The sequence below is a fragment of the Chelonia mydas genome, chromosome 5, assembly GCF_015237465.2.
Source record: "Chelonia mydas isolate rCheMyd1 chromosome 5, rCheMyd1.pri.v2, whole genome shotgun sequence".
In the NCBI taxonomy this organism is placed as follows: domain Eukaryota; kingdom Metazoa; phylum Chordata; order Testudines; family Cheloniidae; genus Chelonia; species Chelonia mydas.
The window spans coordinates 51979478-51998701 of NC_051245.2; the positions used below are offsets into that span (position 1 = coordinate 51979478).

The following is a 19224-nucleotide window of genomic DNA, read 5'->3' on the forward strand; positions in this document are numbered from 1 at the left end:
GTGATCCATTGGCAGCTGATGTAAAAGGTGGAAGAGATTTCTGAACTGATGCAGAGCTGGTAGAAATTGCTCCTATCCTTCCCTCTTCCTACCCCTGGCTTAGGTGGCATGTCAAGAAAAGGTGGCACTGTGATGAAGATGGAAAAGCCACCCTCTTATTATAGCAGCTATAGCAGCTATTTACTCCATTCTCCTATCCACCACGCACTGGCTGCTTTGTATCTATTTTACATTTTTTCCATGGATGTAATTTATTTTTCGGGTGGGGGGGAATGCGGGGTGTTGACCCTCCTCTCCCTCCCAGTGCTCCATTTTATCACATTTCACTTCTGAAATTTACATAAGGATTTCAGTCTCCCTAGGAATGATCATACATATTTCAGGATTAATCAAAGGTCTGATTTCCCCACTATTGAAAAAATTATTTCTGTAGCTGAAGATAGGGCAGGAAGAGCATGGGTGAGTTTGAGTGGGGAGAGATGAAGTACAATTCTGTTGGATGCCAAAAGAATTCTAGGTGGAATTCAGACCCAGTAAAAATATATAACTACTGTATGTTATATCAGTTCTGCTCCCAGGTTAAATAGCTCCCAGGTTTATTAAGAATGCGCTGCTGCTTTCTGCATCCAGGTGAATGGTGTTGGTGAAAAATGTGTTTATAAATCACATTGGCAGGGGTGAAAGTAACTTAAAGGACTTATCCGTACTGAGGCCCCCGAGTCCTGAGCAGGGGGTGGGGCCTCGACCGGAAGAGGCGGGGCCTTTAGAACCCCGGGGCCCTTAAATCGAGATTTAAAGGACCCGGGGCTCCGGCTGCAGTATAGACGGCTGGGAGCCCCAGGCCCTTTAAATCACCGTCAGAGCTACCAGCTGTGGAGGCAGCTGGGAGCCCCAGGGCTCTGGAGCCATTTAAAGGGCCCTGGGCTCCGCTGCCACTACCGCAGTGGAGCTCTGGGCCCTTTAAATCACCGCCTGAGCCCCGCTACCGGAGCCCTGGGGTAGCAGCGGCGGCAGAGGGCTCCAGCAGTCATTTAAAGGGCCAGGCGCTCCCGTCCGCCGCTACCCGCAGCAGAGCCCCGGGCCATTTCAATTGCTGCTGGAGCCCCGCTGCCGGAGCCATCGGTGATTTAAAGGGCTCGGGGCGCCACTGCGGTAGCAGCGGCTGGAGCCCCAGACCCATTAAATCGCCGCCTGAGACCGCTGGGTTTGATGGGCCATTGGTCTGACTACTATCGCCGTTCTTATGTTCTTAATTCAAACCTTATGAGCAGGTTTATTTAACCTAGGAACAGGTTTCGGACAGATGCCAGTTGTGTATGTATAAAGTGGCTTTTTTTTCTTTTGATTCTGTTTTTTAAAGGAGCTTGTGGGTTTACATCCTTCTGACAGCAGGTTTATTTTGAGCCACTCATTACTTTGTAATAGATATAGGGATACCCTGTTCTGTCAGTACTAGGTGACCTTACATCAAGGAAACACTGATCCTCTGCTCTTAAAAGGGAATTTATTTTTATTTTTTAAATTATTATTTATAAAGTATTCAATCATAGACTATCAGGATTGGAAGGGACCTCAGGAGGTCATCTAGTCCAACCCCCTGTTCAAAGCAGGACCAATCCCCAATTTTTGCCCCAGATCCCTAAATGGCCCCCTCAAGGATTGAACTCACAACCCTGGGTTTAGCAGGCCAATGCTCAAACCACTGAGCTATCCCTCCCCCAGTACTGTAGGTTAAGTACTGTAGACGAAAGTGTGAAGACATGATTTCTATCCAAAGAGTTAGTCTAAGGCTTCGATCCAAGAAGGCATTTAAGCACATGTGTAACTTTAAGGATGTGCTTAGCTCCCATGGAAGTCAATGGGATTTAAACATGCGCTTAAATGCTTTCCTGAGTTAGGGATTCGATAGCACAAACTAAAATAGAAAAGGTTGAGGCATGGAAGACGAAATGCAGTTTCAAGGCTAGATTTCAAAACTAGTCCTATTACTGGATTTCCTGCAGCTTTGGGAGCTTTATTTCTCTGATTGTACTGGGCATGATTTCACTGCGGTAGCTGCCATCTGTGTATTCTGTGTTTTCAAGACCCAATGAAAACCAGAATGTATTTTAAAACTTTTCCTGTGGGGTGGGTTAGTGCTCATGACCCCCGGTTGTGTTGACATTGGGCAGCGCACAACATGGGCCTGATAGTGAGTGGTCAGTGAGAAGGTGTATGGGAGCGGATAGGCATGCAGTGAACCTTCCCTTCACCACGCACAGCTGGGCATGGGCTGTTCCCGACTCTCGCTGTGCTCTGGGGAGTGCAGGGACTCCTGTTTCCCCCCAGATCAGGACACCAAAATCAGGGGTGGGCAAGAGGCTTGGTCATGGCCCTATCCTGGAGTAGGGCTGGCACAATGAGGGCAGCAACTATTTCATCCACCACGATGGAACAGACTGGCCACCCTCAGTGTGCATGGAGGCGGACTCAGTCACAGTCCTGAGGCACTTCTCCTAGGGCACTGAAGCTCTATTTTGTCTCTTCAGAGGCCTGTGCCTTAAATGTCATGGCCTACCCCCATGTGAATAATGACATTTCAGCAGCAAAACGGTAATTAATTTCAGTCTGAAGTTATCTGTGCCAGTAAGGAGCTGAACTGTGATAATGAGGCATTAAATACCTACAGTAAAGGATACTTCAGTACCAAATCCAGGTACTGATCTATTCAGTAGCAGGGGTTAGCTAGCTTCCCACTGCCGCACAATTCAATAGCACACCACACTGACCTTTCTGGGGACAGCTGAGCTTGCTCTGCAAGGGTTATGGAGTGTATATGTGCATGTTCTGGATTGGCTTGGGAGGGACTGGAGGTCTCCTATAAATGTGGTCCCTGTCCACTACTGAACAGCAGTGCCTGTGTATCCTGCCCCTTTTTCACTGCTCTGGAAGCATGAAGGCTGCTGCTGCAGTAACCACCATCAGGGTGCTGAAATTTGCCCTGTTTCCTCTATCCTCCTCAAACTGGCCTCGGTTCTTTACCTTGGAGATCCTGCATGTGCTTCCTGGTTCTCAGCTAAAAGCTTCATCTTTGGGCCACGTGGACCTTTTAAGTATCTCCACAGCTGATTGTGAATTGGCCAGTCAGAAATCTACCAACCAGTATTGTGTCTGTTCATAGTTTCCCAGGTATCACCTCTCAGTGCCCAGTGAGGCAGGGTCATACACTCTGCCCTTGAGCAAGGCAAATATTTGGGCAGTGCATAGAAGCTACACAGTTGCTCAAGGGGATCGTGTCTGCCCCATCTCAGGATTTCCAGGTGCTATGTCTGGCCAGGCTGAACAGCTCCTTCTCTACGTCACGGAGGAATCTTTGGCCAGAATTTGGCCTTTACTGTTAGTATATAAATGTAAATGTGATGAAACCAACTACAGGACCAATCATATAAAATGACTTTTAAAATTTAAACTGATGCATTTATAATTCACTGGTTTTATAAAAGCTATTAATTCCTAAGAAAACTACAATTTTCCTGCAGCGTATACTTTTGTGGTTATGACTTAGGAATTGGATTCTTAATTTTTTCCTCTGAAGACAGTGGCTACAAATATATTTCTCAAACTAGGTGTGTGGTCTAGTTTATTTAAGTAAAAAGGATTTTAAGTAGAAATGAGCCACAGAAATGTATGCTACTTGTCTCAAACAAACATGATTTCAGCTTTTTATTTGTTACATTTATTGCTTAGTTTTTAAAGCAAGCATTTATTAGTAAGGAATCATAAGTGTGTTTGATCAGATAAAAGGTCCATCACTATGTTTATTTTACCCCCTGGATATTTATTAATTTGTAGTTTATACTGAGTAAGGACCAGTGAAGTCATTGGGAATCTTGCCATCAAGCAAGATCCGGTCTTTTTAAAAAGCATTGACATTGTTGTTCTTTTAGGTGAAGTGTTGTCTAAACAGCAATTAATAAATCTTGTGTATAGAGTTCGTAGGGTTCTTAACACATTTATAATGTTTTCAGATTAAATTATGAAATAGCTTCTTATTAATGTTGTATGAACCCATCTTGACAAGAATTAAGAGGCATATGAATGTCATATTAGTGTAATGGATGTGCCAGTTAGCTGTTGCAGCAACCAGTAAATCTGTTTTCATCATTTTGAAGTGATTCCCAACTCATCCTGCCCCCTTTACAAGGATAGTTATAGAAAGTTCATTCTACGTGCGTAATTTAAATGTAGCTCCTGCACTGATAGTTTACCATTTCATGGAACAAAGAGTGGCTCGTGCAAGGGCTTGCCTTAGGTTTTATTTGTTGGGAAACTTCCAGATTTATCATACTCTCCATAGTGGTTATGATGAATGCAGGTACAGTCTGGCTTGCAGCCAAAGGTTGAGGCTGATTAAGAGATATTGATTCCCTGTCTGAACATTAGATTTGTGGTTTCTGCCTTGAATATATTGTTCATTAACCATGTAATTCAACAAGTTCATAATAATGTGTTCTGCTGACCTTAGCTGGGACTACATGGAATATTTTCTCAGTGCACGAAGTATGGGGTGACGTGCAGATGCACTCCCCCCAGGAAGTGCTCCTGGAGGGAGATGGATAATTCTTTGAGGTGGGAGTATTTTGCTGTAGCCATTTCTTGAGCAAAGCATACTCCTCTCCACTTTCCCATGCCATCGCAGCTCTGCTGGGTGGTGTGCTGGCGGTGTGGAGAACTCTCACCGGTGTAGTTGTATTGGAATTGGACACAATCTGAACCCTGGTGCTCAGTGAGCCCACAATATTTGGATTGTCCATTGGAAAAAAAACTGGTTATAGTGGAGACACATACCTGCAGTTTACATTAAATTTGCCAGTGATTTGTCTCTACTAAGAGTTACTGTCACCTTGATGAAAAAAGAAAATCCGATGAAGTGAGCTGTAGCTCATGAAAGCTTATGCTCAAATAAAGTTGTTAGTCTCTAAGGTGCCACAAGTCCTCCTTTTCTTTTTGCAAATACAGACTAACACGGCTGCTACTCTGAAACCTGTCACCTTGATGTTACAAAAAGAAAAGGAGTACATGTGGCACCTCAGAGACTAACAAATTTATTTGAGCATAAGCTTTCGTGAACTACAGCTCACTTCATCCGATGCATTCAGTGGAAAATACAGTGGGGAGATTTATATACATAGAGAACATGAAACAATGGATGTTACCATACACACTGTAACGAGAGTGATCACTTAAGGTGAGCTATTACCAGCAGGGAGGTGGGGGAGGGGGAACCTTTTGTAGTGATAATCAAGGTGGGCCATTTCCAGCAGTTGACAAGATGTTACAGTGATGGATGTGGTACTTTGCTCACACCAGTATATCTCAGTGGAGTTACTCCTGATTTACACTGGTGTGAATGAAAGGAAAGCTAAGTCAAGCATTTAAAATGTCATTTTAAAGTTGCATTGAATTAGAGATAGTCCACGTTTAAATGAAACATATTGGTATGTTTTCTATACCCCAAATACACTTTTTTGCTTCTTTTTCATAGTAAAAGTTAAGCAGAAATCAATTATTTGGCTTTCAACATCTTATTTAAAACTTAAATGTCATATGACTTAACTAACACATTAATCATTCTACAGTTTCCAGAAAGGGGCTTTTTTCCAACTTGTTCGTTCATCCTTTCCCTGAGCCGATGAAATTACATCCAAGACTACTGAACTCCATAGAATTAATGTTCAGGTTCTTTACTGACACATGTTGCGGGGACAGCTCATCAGCGGTAATTTCTGGGGCTGCTGGTTTCAACGAGTAAGCTTCTCAGGACTCCAGGAGAGGGTTTCTCACTTTATAAGGTCAATTGGAAATTTATGGCTTAGTTTACACTCTCCTTCCAGGACCAAATGCCAGAACAGACAAAATCTGGAAAATGACTGCTTGGAAGTGTGCTGAAATCATTAGTGCTGCCAAAACCTAAACCAGGTTCTTGAGAGGTTTTTCTTTAAAAAAAAAATAAAAAATTGTAATGACTGACTTATACCTTATAATCCTTGGAACCTATACCAGGGAGAACAGCTGATCATATTTAAGTCACATGTGAACTCCACTTTATCTACTTCACACTTTTAAATTCAGCTATGGGGAAAAAAATGTCCTATGAATGGTTTCAGAGTAACAGCCGTGTTAGTCTGTATTCACAAAAAGAAAAGGAGTACTTGTGGCACCTTAGAGACTAACCAATTTATTTGAGCATGAGCTTTCGTGAGCTACAGCTCACTTCATCGGATGCATACTGTGGAAACTGCAGACCTTTTCTTTTTACTAAGGGGAGATTCTGTCATTGCAGGCTGAGGATCTCAGACATAGCCACAAGGGCTGGGCAGCTTTCCCCTATGCCTTTACTCTAAACTTCTTTCCTAATGCTCCTTCCTTAGTAATGACAGTTTTTGCCAGAGGGGACCATCTATGAGGCCACCATTAATACCAATAAGAAAAGGAGTACTTGTGGCACCTTAGAGACTAACCAATTTATTTGAGCATGAGCTTTTGTGAGCTACAGCTCACTTCATCGGATGCATATTGTGGAAACTGCAGAAGACATTATATCTGTGCATATAATGTCTTCTACACTTTCCACAGTATGCATCCGATGAAGTGAGCTGTAGCTCACGAAAGCTTATGCTCAAATAAATTGGTTAGTCTCTAAGGTGCCACAAGTACTCCTTTTCTTTTTGCGAATACAGACTAACGCAGCTGTTACTCTGAAACCTGTCATTAATACCAATAAGACACGAACCTGTTGATCAATCAAAGAATCAGTTTGCCTCTTGGCACTAAATGTTGCCTCTGTAACACAAATTTTGCTCCTGTCTTTTATTCTGTTAGATGCAATGTGGCTATATTTTTACCGTTTGAGATTTCATACCTTTGTCTAAACTTGAATACTAAAATGAATACTAATTTTCTGTTTGTGGGCTACTACTGCCACCTACTTTTTATGATGACTCCAAAGAAAGTATATATTAAATCAGATTTTCCTCTAATATTATTAATTTCTTATGCCTTAATAGGCCATTCTTTGTCAATCAATAAAAAATAAAATGTTATGCAAAACTGTCATGAATCATCACAAACACTCAAAGAAAAGGCATCCCCAAACCTTTGAAATTGAAGATTTCAGCCCCAGTCTGAGATGCAACCCCACATCTTGAGGACTGGGGAAGACATCTCCTCTCTTAGCAAAATGTCACCTTCTGACATTAAGTAGTTAAGACAATAACCTAAGGAAAAGCTGAGAACATCAGGATTCAAGGACACTAGTACATCTCCAAAATTGATTTAATTTTTTCGGAAAAAGTTTTAAAATATTAATTTACTGCAATATTTATTGCTTCAAATCCCATGTTAGTAGCCAGAACAAAACCATCAATAGAAGTGTCAACATACCCTGGTGGTGGATAAACCAACATGGCTAAGTACAAGTACTTTGCATGTTCCCAGCATATGCAAATGATATGTTAAGATTGGCAGTTGGGCCAATTTGGCTGCCTTTGACCTGATTTTATTCCAGTGCAAGTAAAAATATTTAATCCTTTGCCACTGGAAAGCTCTTTTTAGTAATGGGGCAGTCACACAAAAAATGTTTTTCTATTTAAGGCCCCTTCAGAGATCTTACAAAATGAAATTGGCTGCATGTTCCATCAGGAACTGAGTTGCAGGGATCTCCTGTGGGGGTCTGTGTGAACAAAGAAATAGTTAAGTCACTTGAAATAAATGGCATGTATTGAATCTCATTGCACAGAAGGAAAAACTTTTATCACCAGGTTATACAATGCCATTGTACTACCCTGCTATGCAGTGCTGCACTAGTGTGTCAAGTATTGTAGTGCAACTGTATCTTCTCTTTCTTGGGGCTCATCCTCAGCTGTGGAAAGAAATATCCAGTAATTCAACTAGTTTCTTCCAAATTGTGGGTTCAAACCTCAGCTGGTGTAAATCAGCAGAGCTCCAGTGACATTAAGAGAGCTCTGCTGATTTACACCTTCTGCAGATCTGGCCTCCTGTTTGAATTTAATGTCAGGAAATATGAAATTATCTCATTGAATTAGCAGTTTTCCAGCTGCGTTAATGGAGTTTAAGTTTCCCAAAAGGCAAGTCTTCAATAAGTGATCCAACAGGCACGCACTCTCTTTGAAACTTGGGAAAATTAAGGCCCAAGTCCTGCAATCGTCACCACACAGGAGAACTCCTGTGCCTAATGCAGGACCCAATGACTTCAGTGGGACTCCATGTAAACATAAGGGTCCCCAGTTGCCTAAGGTTGTAAGTATAGTCCCTAATCCCTGCATAAATCCAGGACTATACTGAAATTTGATTTAGTTGCTCTTGGCAATGTTGTCATAGTCGTATTGGTCCTAGGATATTAAGAGAGTCAAGCTGGGTGAGGTTATATCTTTCATTGGACCAACTTCTGTTCATGAGAGAGACAAGCCTTCGAGATACAGAGCTCTTCTTAGGGTGTGGGAAATGTCCTCAGAATCTCAAAGCTAAATACAATATGGAACGGATTGTTTAGCATCAGTAGTTACATAATATTTCAAGTGACCGTTCAAGGTGAAGTGGCTAGTTAACACCTACGCAGGAAGAAAAAAGGCAGTAGGGGAGTAGATAGTCAGTGGGTTATAAATTGTTGTAATAAGCCATAAATCCAGTGTCTCTAAGTCTTTATTTTTTGTGTCTAGCAAAGTTATGAATTTATGCTCCCAGGCTCATCTTTTGAAGGTGTTGTGCAGGTTTCCTTTGAGGACGAGGACTGACCGATCAGATACAGAGTGATCACTTTGTGAAAAATGTTCACTCACAGGTGATATGGTGTTTTTGTCTTTTATTAATTTTCTATGTCAGCTCATTCGAGAGTGTAATGATTGTCTCATTTCACCCACATAGTTGTTATTGGGTCATTCAGTGCACTGGATGAATTGCTCTTTGTCAGAATCTCTCCATGGCTTGATTTCAGAAGAAACCAGTCCATGTTATTGCTCAGATTTTTGCATTACACACCTTAGATTGTGTTATTGGGCAGACTGTCCTTCACTATAATATCCATTTTTGTCAGATTGGGGCAGGACCAGTCCTTATTTTGTGCCCAGCACAGAGCATACTGCAGGCACTTAACAAATAATCTCAATGTATAAATGAATCACATAGTTTTAAAGCCAAAATTCAGTTTTCCATATGAGACTTCCTTGTAAGAAATGTATTTCCTCTGTATGGCTAATGCTTTCAGTTTACAAACTTAGCTTCACAGACCCACTCTTATCATTTCAGCAGTTTAACTGTTACAAAAACACAGAGGCATCAGTAGCACCAATAAATTTAAAATTAATCAGTAGCCAGGTTCTTCATCTCATGATCTATTTTGTTTAATCTAATTTATGTCACTTTTCTTTGTTGTAGAGTGTAAAGATTTCTGGAAGGGATTTATAAGTCTGGTTTTATGTTTAATGCCTAAAACAATTAGCTTTACATATGGAGCATAAAATTACTGCTGAAATTAACACTGAAGGCCTATTTTCAAGCTTGTAGTCTTTACATTAATTTGTAAAGTAGATATGGGTAGTTGATAGCTAGGGATTCAAACTCAACAGGTGTGCAGTCCTGTACTGGAGTTAGCGGTATAATCATTTAAACCAACCCACTGATGAAAAGAGGCAAACTTGGATATCACAGTGTACATAAAGAAGAATAAAACACTAATTGGATGACTGCTAATGAACAACTGGTATCTGAATAAATCTGCCTGCTTGATCCTGCTTGCCAGAGATTATGGGCTAAAAGCCAGATTCTGGTGCCCTTCCTCTACAATTTGTTCCACTGACTTCTGTTGAAACACAGCTCTGCCTGTCCTTCACCACATATGACCAGACTACTACCATCAAGATAACCTAATGATTGGATGAGGTCAGCTCATGGATGAAGAATAGCTGGTTGAAGCTAAATCTGAGTAAGACAGATGTGATGCTGGTGGGTAAAGGAAAATATTTTGAAGAGTTTACAGCCATGGATTTGTCTCCTTTGGTTGAAGATTACACACCCACAATCGGTCAAATCAGTCTGTAATTTAGGAGTGCTCTTGGATTCCTTGCTGACATTAAGCTCTCACATAGCAGCATTTAATGCTTTATGCCATCTTCAGTTGGCTAGAAGACTTCATCCCATCCTGGCAGATGATGATCTGGCCTCGGTTATACACACATTTGTCACCTCCTTCTTGACTACTGCAATAAAGTATAGCTGGGCATGAAGCCACCAGCACTTAGGAAACTCCAAGTACAGCACTCTGCAGCATGTCTCCTCAGCAACATTCGCTACCATGAGCACATCAAACCTGTCCTCCCTCGCTATGCTGATTTCCCATGGAATATCGAGTTCAATTCAAGATTTTGGTCCTTATCACCTGGGCCCAGTTTATCTAAGGGTTTTCCTGAAATTCTGGGATGAAGACTGTGTCAGTAATTCTGCTCCTTAGGCACAATGGAACTTTCTACCGTAAGGGTAAAACTCATCTGTGCGGAAGACAGAACTTTCCCAGGGAGCTGGTCTGAGGCTGAGAATAAACTCCCACAGCAACTAAGTACCTTCACAAACCTCACCACCTTCCATTGCAAATGCAAAGTGCAATTCTTTGAGCTTGTCTTCTCTAACATAAAGGCATAATACTGTATACATTTAAAAACAAACAAACAAACAAACAAAAACACTGCCAAAACAAAATATTACATTGCACACACAACTGTCCCCCTGGGAGAGGTGGAGAAAGAATGAACCATAGATGTTACTTACATCACTTAATGCACTAATCAGAGGTCATGAGATACTATGATGATGAGGGCAGTATAAGAAGCTATGTAGAATAGAATAATGTAAGAGTATGAGAATCTGATCCTAAATTTTCTGCTAGAGCTCTATGTACCTTCCACCTGTGCATGAGCAAAATGTCCATGCACCCATGGCTCACAAGTCTAACCACCCGTATACTAACATAAAACTTCAAACATGGAATGCACACAAGTAGAGGTCAGGGACTAAAAGTTATGCCTAAATGCCAACATTTTGGACAACAGCCACAATTCAAACATTAGGGAATGAGAAGGGAGCAATTAATTCTGCATCGTTCTGTGTGATAGCAGGAATGGCTATCGATAGACCTATCATGGAACTGACATAAATGCTGCACAGCTGCCTCTATATTTCTTTCCTTTCTTGACTCTATCAAATTCTTCATGTTGGCTCTGCAGATGGAGTTGTAATTTTCAGTGTCCTTAGTGTCATGACAAATTAAACAGAAAAGCAATTAGAGATTAAATAATTATAAGATTATATTTCATCGGCTTGTTTTGCCAATGACATCTCAGCAAGTTACTAGTATGTCTTACAAAGGACACATTCAAAGGATATATTCATCCTATGCTGAGTCTTAACAAAAAGTCTTAGAATAGACTATTAAAGGATTAACTTCCCTTCATGTGTTTGTATCTGATTTTTTAATTATGTAGCTAAATTTCTTTCAAATAAATTTATTTTCTTTACATTTCCAGACTTGATCCTGCCCCATCAAAGGCATCAGGCAAGCACCCGTCAGATGTGTCATCACTGGAAACTCAGAAAAACACTGCTGAGCCAGAGGACCTCTTTGATGACATCTAACTAGGCTTTTTATTCTGTTTTTGCTGAGAAACTATCAGAACAAAATTCCTGTTCAACTCTAGCTGTTAAACCATTAAGTTTAATTACACATTGAGTTGAAGCCCTTATTCAGAGAGGGTTATTTATAAATGGGGATGGCAAATTATTCTAGCCTATCTGTATAATCACATCAGTTGTCAAAATCTTTCACTACGGACATTCCAGCTCTTGGACCTGATCCTTAGATTGATTTGTGTGACTCTGGTGAGGTCTTAAAATTAGAGGCCCTATACTACCATCTCCAGTGTAGGCAGTGTGTCTGGGGAAAGAGGGCATGGCCGAGAGATCTCTACACCCCAGCAATCCTTGGCTGCTCTACATTACAGTGGGGATCTGCTGGTGGCTTAAAGCCAACTTATACTTGCCCTCCCCACCTCACCATCACCCCCTTTCCCAAGCTGCACAAAGCACAGCTCAGGGACTGGACTGTTCTCTGCATTATTGAGGTGTTTATTCTAAAAGAATTAGTTTAGAAATTGTACTTTGTGATGGAAAACACCTGTATAAGTTTAATTTATGGCTGCTCCTTAAAGCTCTCAAAGGCCACCTTTCTAGCATGAACATAACTTCAGTATGTACTCTGAGATGTATTTTTGGCTTTGCGAGTGAAATGGCTGTAAGTTGATATTGTCTATTTTTTCTAACATATTGAATATTGTCAAAGTAATTATTTTTCTGTACTGAGACACTGACATAGCCTTTTAATATAGTCATTTATGTAATGCTTTACTGATTTTTCTCAAGGTGATTTCTAAAAAGAATAAATGCATTTAGAAAAAGACACCTTTCCTGGATTTTTTTGTTTGTTTGCTTGCTTTTATTTTTCAGGTTGGGAGCCATAAATGTAAAGGGGTTAGTTGGCAAAGTTAAATGGCCGACCTTTTCCTGTCCTAGAAAGCCAAGTTCATTTGCGTTACTGATCCTGCATGCTTACATGGCAATGGGCCAACACAAGTGTGTAAAGTTAAGTATGGGCTTCAGTTTTTGCAGGAGCTGGGCCTTGCAAAGGCAGGGCCTGCTCCAACTCACATTTAAGTTAACAGCGACTAGATCATTTGTCCCAGGAAGGTTCTGTTCCAGCAAAGTATTTAAGGATGTGCATAGTCTCACTGAAATCAACAGGACTACTCACACGATTAAAATTAAGAATTAAAATTATTCAGTGCTTTGCTGGACTGAGGCCTGTGCACTGCTTCAAATTTCAGTGGGAACTGTTGGGTGCTCAGCACTTTTGAAAAACTGGCTACTCATGCCCTGATCCTGCAAATATTTGTGCATGTGCTTAACTATAAGCACATGAGTAATTGATCATGTGCTTAAAGTTAATCACCTGTGTAAGTGTTTGCAGCACTGGAGCCTAAATGAGGGTTTAAGAGTCTAACTTAAGGCACCCATTTTTGAAGAACGTTGCTACACCATTTGAAACTCACAATGGGCTTTAGAACAATGTTATAAATCACAAAGTAAAAACATAAATAGCTAGCATATTTTGCTTGCTGCAAAAGTTTTATGTCTGAGAAATGACAGGGCCACAAAAGGCTCATTCATACATCCATTCATAGACATTGCCTGATTTAAAATCTTTCACTGCTGATCTGACTGATTGCTGCAGCAAATGTTTGTATATAGACTCAACTTTAACATTAAAATGTTCCATGACTTAACCTGAAATAGAAACGCTTGAATTAATTATGCCTGAAGCAAAAAAAAAAAAAAATTAGCTAACCTAAGCTGAATGTCATTCAAAATTCTACTCTCAAGAAGCTGTTAGTTTCTACCAATAAAATGTTATATAAATAGCAACTATTGCTGCCAATTGACAAATGTAATAAATCCCTAGAGAATGTTTACTTTTTTGAAGGTGTGAAGAATCAAGCTGAGAGTTGGGCAGAAAAACGTGACATTGAACATGTCTTGTGCTATATGAACAATGATCATTTTTCAGTATGGGTACTTGCATCTCTATGCTGGTTTCTGGGACTCTAGGTCTATTTACCTTTGCTGCCCTGCCCCCAGTCATAGAATCATAGAAGATTATGTTTTGAAGGTCACCTAGTCCAACCCAGGGCTCAAAGCAGGACCAACACCAAATAATCATCCCAGCCAGGGCTTTGTCAAGCCAGGCCTTAAAAACCGCTAAGGATGGAGATTCCACCACCTCCCTAGGTAACCCATTACAGTGCTTCTCCACTCTCCTAATGAAATAGTGTTTCCTAATATCCAACCTAGACCTCCCCCACAGCAACTTGAGACCATCGCTCCTTGTTCTGTCATCTGCCACCACTGAGAACAGCCAAGCTCCATCTCCTTTGGAACCTCCCTTCAGTTAGCTGAAGGTTGCTATCAAATCCCCTCTCACTCTTCTCTTCTGCAGACTAAATAAGCCCAGTTCCTCAGCTTCTCCTCATAAGTCATGTGCCCCAGCCCCCCGATCATTTTCATTGCCCTCCGCTGGACTCTTCAATTTGTCCACATCCTTTCTGTAGTGAGGGCCCCAAAACAGGATGCAATACTCCAGATGTGGCCTCATCAGTGCCAAATAGAGGGGAATAATCACTTCCCTCGATCTGCTGGCAATGCTCCTACTAATGCAGCCTAATATGCCATTAGCCTTCTTGGCAACGAGGGCACACTGTTGACTCATATCCAGCTTCTCATCCACTATAATCACCAGGTCCTTTTCTGCAGAACTGCTGCTTAGCCAGTCGGTCCCCAGCCTGTAGCAGTGCATGGGATTCTTCCGTCCTAAGTGCAGGACTCTGCACTTGTCCTTGTTGAACCTCATCAGATTTCTTTTGGCCAAATCCTCCAATTTGTCTAGGTCACTCTGGACCCTATCCCTACCCTCCAGGGCAGCTACCTCTCGCCCCAGCTTAGTTTCATTCACGAACTTGCTGAGGGTGCAATCCATCCCATCATCCAGATCATTAATGAAGATGTTGAACAAAACCGGCCCCAGGACCGACCCTTGGGGCACTCTGCTTGATACCAGCTACCAACTAGAAATTGAGTCGTTGATCAGTACCCATTGAGACCGACGATCTACCCAGCTTTCTATCCACCTTATAATCCATTCATCCAATCCATACTTTTTTAACTTGCTGGCAAGAATATTGTGGGAGACTGTATCAAAAAGCTTTGCTAAAATCAAAGTACATCACGTCCACTGCTTTCCCCATATCCGCAGAGCCAGTTATCTCATCATCGAAGGCAATTGGGTTGGTCAGGCATGACTTGCCCTTGGTGAATCCATGTTGACTGTTCCTGATCACTTTCCTCTCCTTCAAGAGCTTCAAAATGGATTCCTTGAGGACCTGCTCCATGATTTTTCTGGGGACTGAGGTGAGGCTGACCTGTCTGTAGTTTCCCAGATTATTCTTCTTCCCTTTTTTAAAGCTGGGCACTATATTTGCCTTTTTCCAGTTGTCCAGGATCTCCCCCGATCGCCATGAGTTTTCAAATTTAATGGCCAATGGCTCTGCAATCACATCAGCCAATGTCTCAGCACCCTTGGATGCATTAGATCTGGACCCATGGACTTGTGCATGTCCAGCTTTTCTAAATAATCCTTAACCTGTTCTTTACTAAGGGCTGCTCACCTCCTCCCCATACTGTGCTGCTCAGTGCAGCAGTCTGGGAGCTGACCTTGTCTGTGAAGACCAAGGCAAAAAAAACATTGAGTACTTCAGCTTTCTCCACATCATCTGTCACTAGGTTGCCTTCTCATTCAGTAAGGGTCCCACAATTTCCCTGACCACCTTCTTGTTGGTAACATACCTATAGAAACCCTTCTTGTTACCCGTCACATCCCTTGCTAGCTGCAACTCCAATTGTGCTTTGGCCTTCCTGATTACACCCCTGCATGCTCGAGCAATATTTTTATACTCCTCCCTAGTCATCTGTCCAAGTTTCCACTTCTTGTAAGCTTCTTTTTTGTGTTTAAGCTCACTGAAGATTTCTTTGTTAAGCCCAGTTGGTCGCCTGCCATATTTATTATTCTTTCTGCACATTTGGCTGGTTTCTTCCTGTACCCTCAGTAAGGCTTCTTTGAAATACAGCCAGCTCTCCTGGAGTCCTGTCTCCCTCATATTAGCCTCCCAGGGGATCCTGCCCATCAGTTCCCTGAGGAAGTCTAAGTCTGCTTTTCTGAAGTCCAGAATCTGTATTCTGCTGCTCTCCTTTTTTCCTTTTGTCAGGAGCCTGAACTCAAGCATCTCATGGTCACTGCTGCCCAGGTTGCCACCCACTTCTACTTCCCCTACCAATTTTTCCCTGTTTGTGAGCAGCACATCAAGAGGAGCATGGCCCCTCATTGGTTCCTCCAGCACTTGCACCAGGAAGTTGTCCCCAACACTCAAAAACTTCCTGGATTGTCTGTGCACTGCTGTATTGCTCTCGCAGCAGATATGAGGGTGATTGAAGTCCTCCATGAGAACCAGGGCCTGTGATCCGGAAACTTCTGTTAGTTGTCTGAAGAAAGCCTCATCTACCTCATCCTGCTTGTCTGGTGGTCTATAGCAGATGCTCACCATGACATTACCCGTGTTGTTCGCCTCTAAACTTAACCCAGAGACTCTCAACAGGCTTTTCTCCAGTTTCATACTGGAGCTCTAAGCAATCATACCGCTCTCTTACATAGAGTGCAACTTCTCCACCTTTTCTCCCCTACTTGTCCTTCCTGAATTGTTTATACCCATCCTGACAGTGCTGCACTCATGTGAGTTACCGCACCCGGTCCACTCTTTATGTATCTGTCTCCACAGGGGGCCCATGTGAAGATGCATGAAAGAAGCTCTCTCCTTTGTGGAGCTTAAGAGATGTGAAGAAGGTAGTGATTTTCCTGGCCAGCTTCCACTGGTAAGGTTTTTATGGAACTTAAAGTTGGAAATTCTACCAAATGTAATGCCAGAATTTAAAGCTGTCTTCCACTGCCAGAACCTCTGGATGAGGACAATGGAGATACTGCCACGTGGGGACAAATCAATCTCTCTCCATGGATGCACCTGTGAAAAAGGCTAATGCAATCTTAGGATGTATCAGGTGAGGTATTTCCAGGAGAGACAGTGAAGTGTTAGTACTGTTATAGAAAGAACTGGTGAACCGTCATCTGTAATACTGTGTACAATTGTGGTCTCCCATGTTTAAGAAAGATGAATTCAAACTGGAGCAGGTGCAGAGAAGGGCTACTAGGATGATCTGAGGAAAATCTATCTTATATGAGGAGACTCAAAGAGCTTCACTTGTTTAGCCTAACTAAAAGATGGTTGATGGGAGATGTGATTGCTCTCTATAAATACCAGGGAGAGGAGTTATTTAAGTTAAACACCAATGTTGACTCAAGAATGAATGGGAATAAACCCACCATCAACAAATTTAGGCTTGAAATTACACAAAGGTTTCTAACCATCCAAGGAGTAAAGTTCTGGAACAGCCTCCAAGGGGATCAGTAGGGGCAAAAAACCTAACTGGTTTAAAGACTGAGCTGAATAAGTTTATGGAGGGGATGGTTGTGACATTCCCCAGGGTACAATCTGGACTGACGGACAGCTGAGGCCCCTCAGTTCTCAAACCTCGGGTGCCTTTTACTTACAGATGATATTCAGACAGAAATTTGGTGTGGCCAGGAACCTTAAGCTGCTTCTTTGTCAAAATGTAGATCTTTTGCCCCCTACCTCTGTTCTGCTGAAGAGTGGTCACTTAATCAGGTGGTGGTCCATTTGATTCTGTTGACACCTCGCTGAGGCATGGGCTAACCTTTTGTCTCTGGGCAGCTTGTTTGTGACTGCCCTCCAGAATATGTTGGAACATATCCTGGGTAATATCATACAGTGGAATCTTATAACTTTTACAATGTTGCCACACATGTTTTACAGGACAGTAATGATCAGCAAATAAGGAGTTTTTGAAGGATACCTTACACAGTAGACTTGGTACAAATTGTAATATAGTTTTGTAAAAGGGGTAAAAATAGGGGTAAAAACAGACTGTCACAATGGTATGCTGAGACTGCCTACAATGGCATTTAGCTGATCTGCGACTGCCAGTAGCAAAATGGCTGGTTATGGGACACTAGATGGTGAGGGCTCTGAGTTACTACAGAAAATTCTTTCCCAGGTTTCCCTCTGTTTGGATCTTGCCAAAATACTCAAGGTCTAACTGATCACCATATTTGTGGTCAGGAAGGAATTTTCCCCTAGGTCAGATTGGCAGAGACCCTGGGGGTGGGGGGGTTTCACCTTCCACTGCAGCATAGGGCATGGGCCACTTGCAGGTTTAAACTAGAGTAAAAAAATGGATTCTCTGTAGCTTTAAGCCTTTAAATCATAATCTGAGCACTTCAGTAACTCAGCCAGAGATTAGGGTCTATTACAGGAGTAGGTGGGTGAGATTCTGTGGCTTGCAATGTGCAGGACGTTAAACTAGATGATCATGATTGTCCCTTCTGGCCTTAAAGGCTGTGAGGTCCAATTTATCCTCAAAACTCTTCCACCACTATAGCTACAGCAGTAAATCTAATACGTCCAGTGTCTTATAGTCCACACTGAGCAAATGCTGTTCCAATCTAATCAGTGGTCGTCTAATCAGAAGGGATCTCTGTAATAGCTGTCGATAAGATATGGAAAAAATCTAAGTCTTCTTGTGGTACCATAAAATGCTGCACTCCATGACAGGATGAAATTCTGCAAACAGATCTTCACAACATCCCTTGATTCCTATACTGGGCTTTCTCACTGTGTGCATGGAATCTCATTGTCATCACTGCTTCAGTTTATATCCAGTTTCTCTTCACAATGATAAGAGCCTAGCAACAAATAGAAAGAGAGATGTATAAATTTTTAAATGAAAGTTTAAATTCTGCAGCAGTATGGGATTACACAAAAACACAGCACCAAGAAAATCTAATTAAAAAAACAGAAAAACAGAAAATTTTCAAGAAGGTAACCAAAGTGAAGAAACTCAGATTAAAGCTCAAACACCATCCTTCATTCCCCAATTAAGTGTTTGGTTGAAACAGTACTTTATAAATGTACATTAAGGCAGGCTAAAATGTGTAACTCTTTTACAGTGGGGAAAACATGCTCTCTCTCATTAAATTTTTGGACTTCTGCAGTGTTTTATGCTTTAAAAATAACTACTTATTCAGATTATATGTTTTTATGCATAACCATTCATCATTTGAAGTCTGGGTTTGTCCAACAAATCTTTAAGGTTTGAAAGATTTACAGCATTTTTTAAAGAGAGAGAGAAGTGTAATAAACTAAATAGTTACTGTTTTCTTGAATGATTGCTGCATACAATATGCCTTTAAGAAAGAAAGGTTACCTTGATTTTGAGATAATGTTTTGGCCTTTCCCATTATTGTTCTCAAAAGCCATCACTCTTTCTAATATATACAAACCAATGTATACACTAGATGCTCAACATATTATTTCTTCTTGCTTTGTACCTTGTAACATGTAAACTACTGAGTATATACATGACTCTCTTGAAATGCTAAATGCA

At 41.5% G+C, this 19224-nt stretch overlaps 1 protein-coding gene across 4 annotated transcripts in view; it reads left to right on the plus strand.

Annotated features, from left to right (window-relative positions):
* The window catches only part of XRCC4 (X-ray repair cross complementing 4), a 275050-nt gene extending 262550 nt beyond the window's left edge, over window positions 1–12500 (plus strand). For all 4 annotated transcript variants that reach the window (XM_043546372.1, XM_043546371.1, XM_007066436.4 and 1 more), the window contains one exon: window positions 11574–12500. In XM_043546372.1, the coding sequence (XP_043402307.1) occupies window positions 11574–11682 (109 nt within the window). In that variant the 3' untranslated portion in view covers window positions 11683–12500. The remainder of the gene's footprint in view (window positions 1–11573) is intronic.
* The last annotated feature ends 6724 nt before the right edge of the window (window positions 12501–19224 follow it).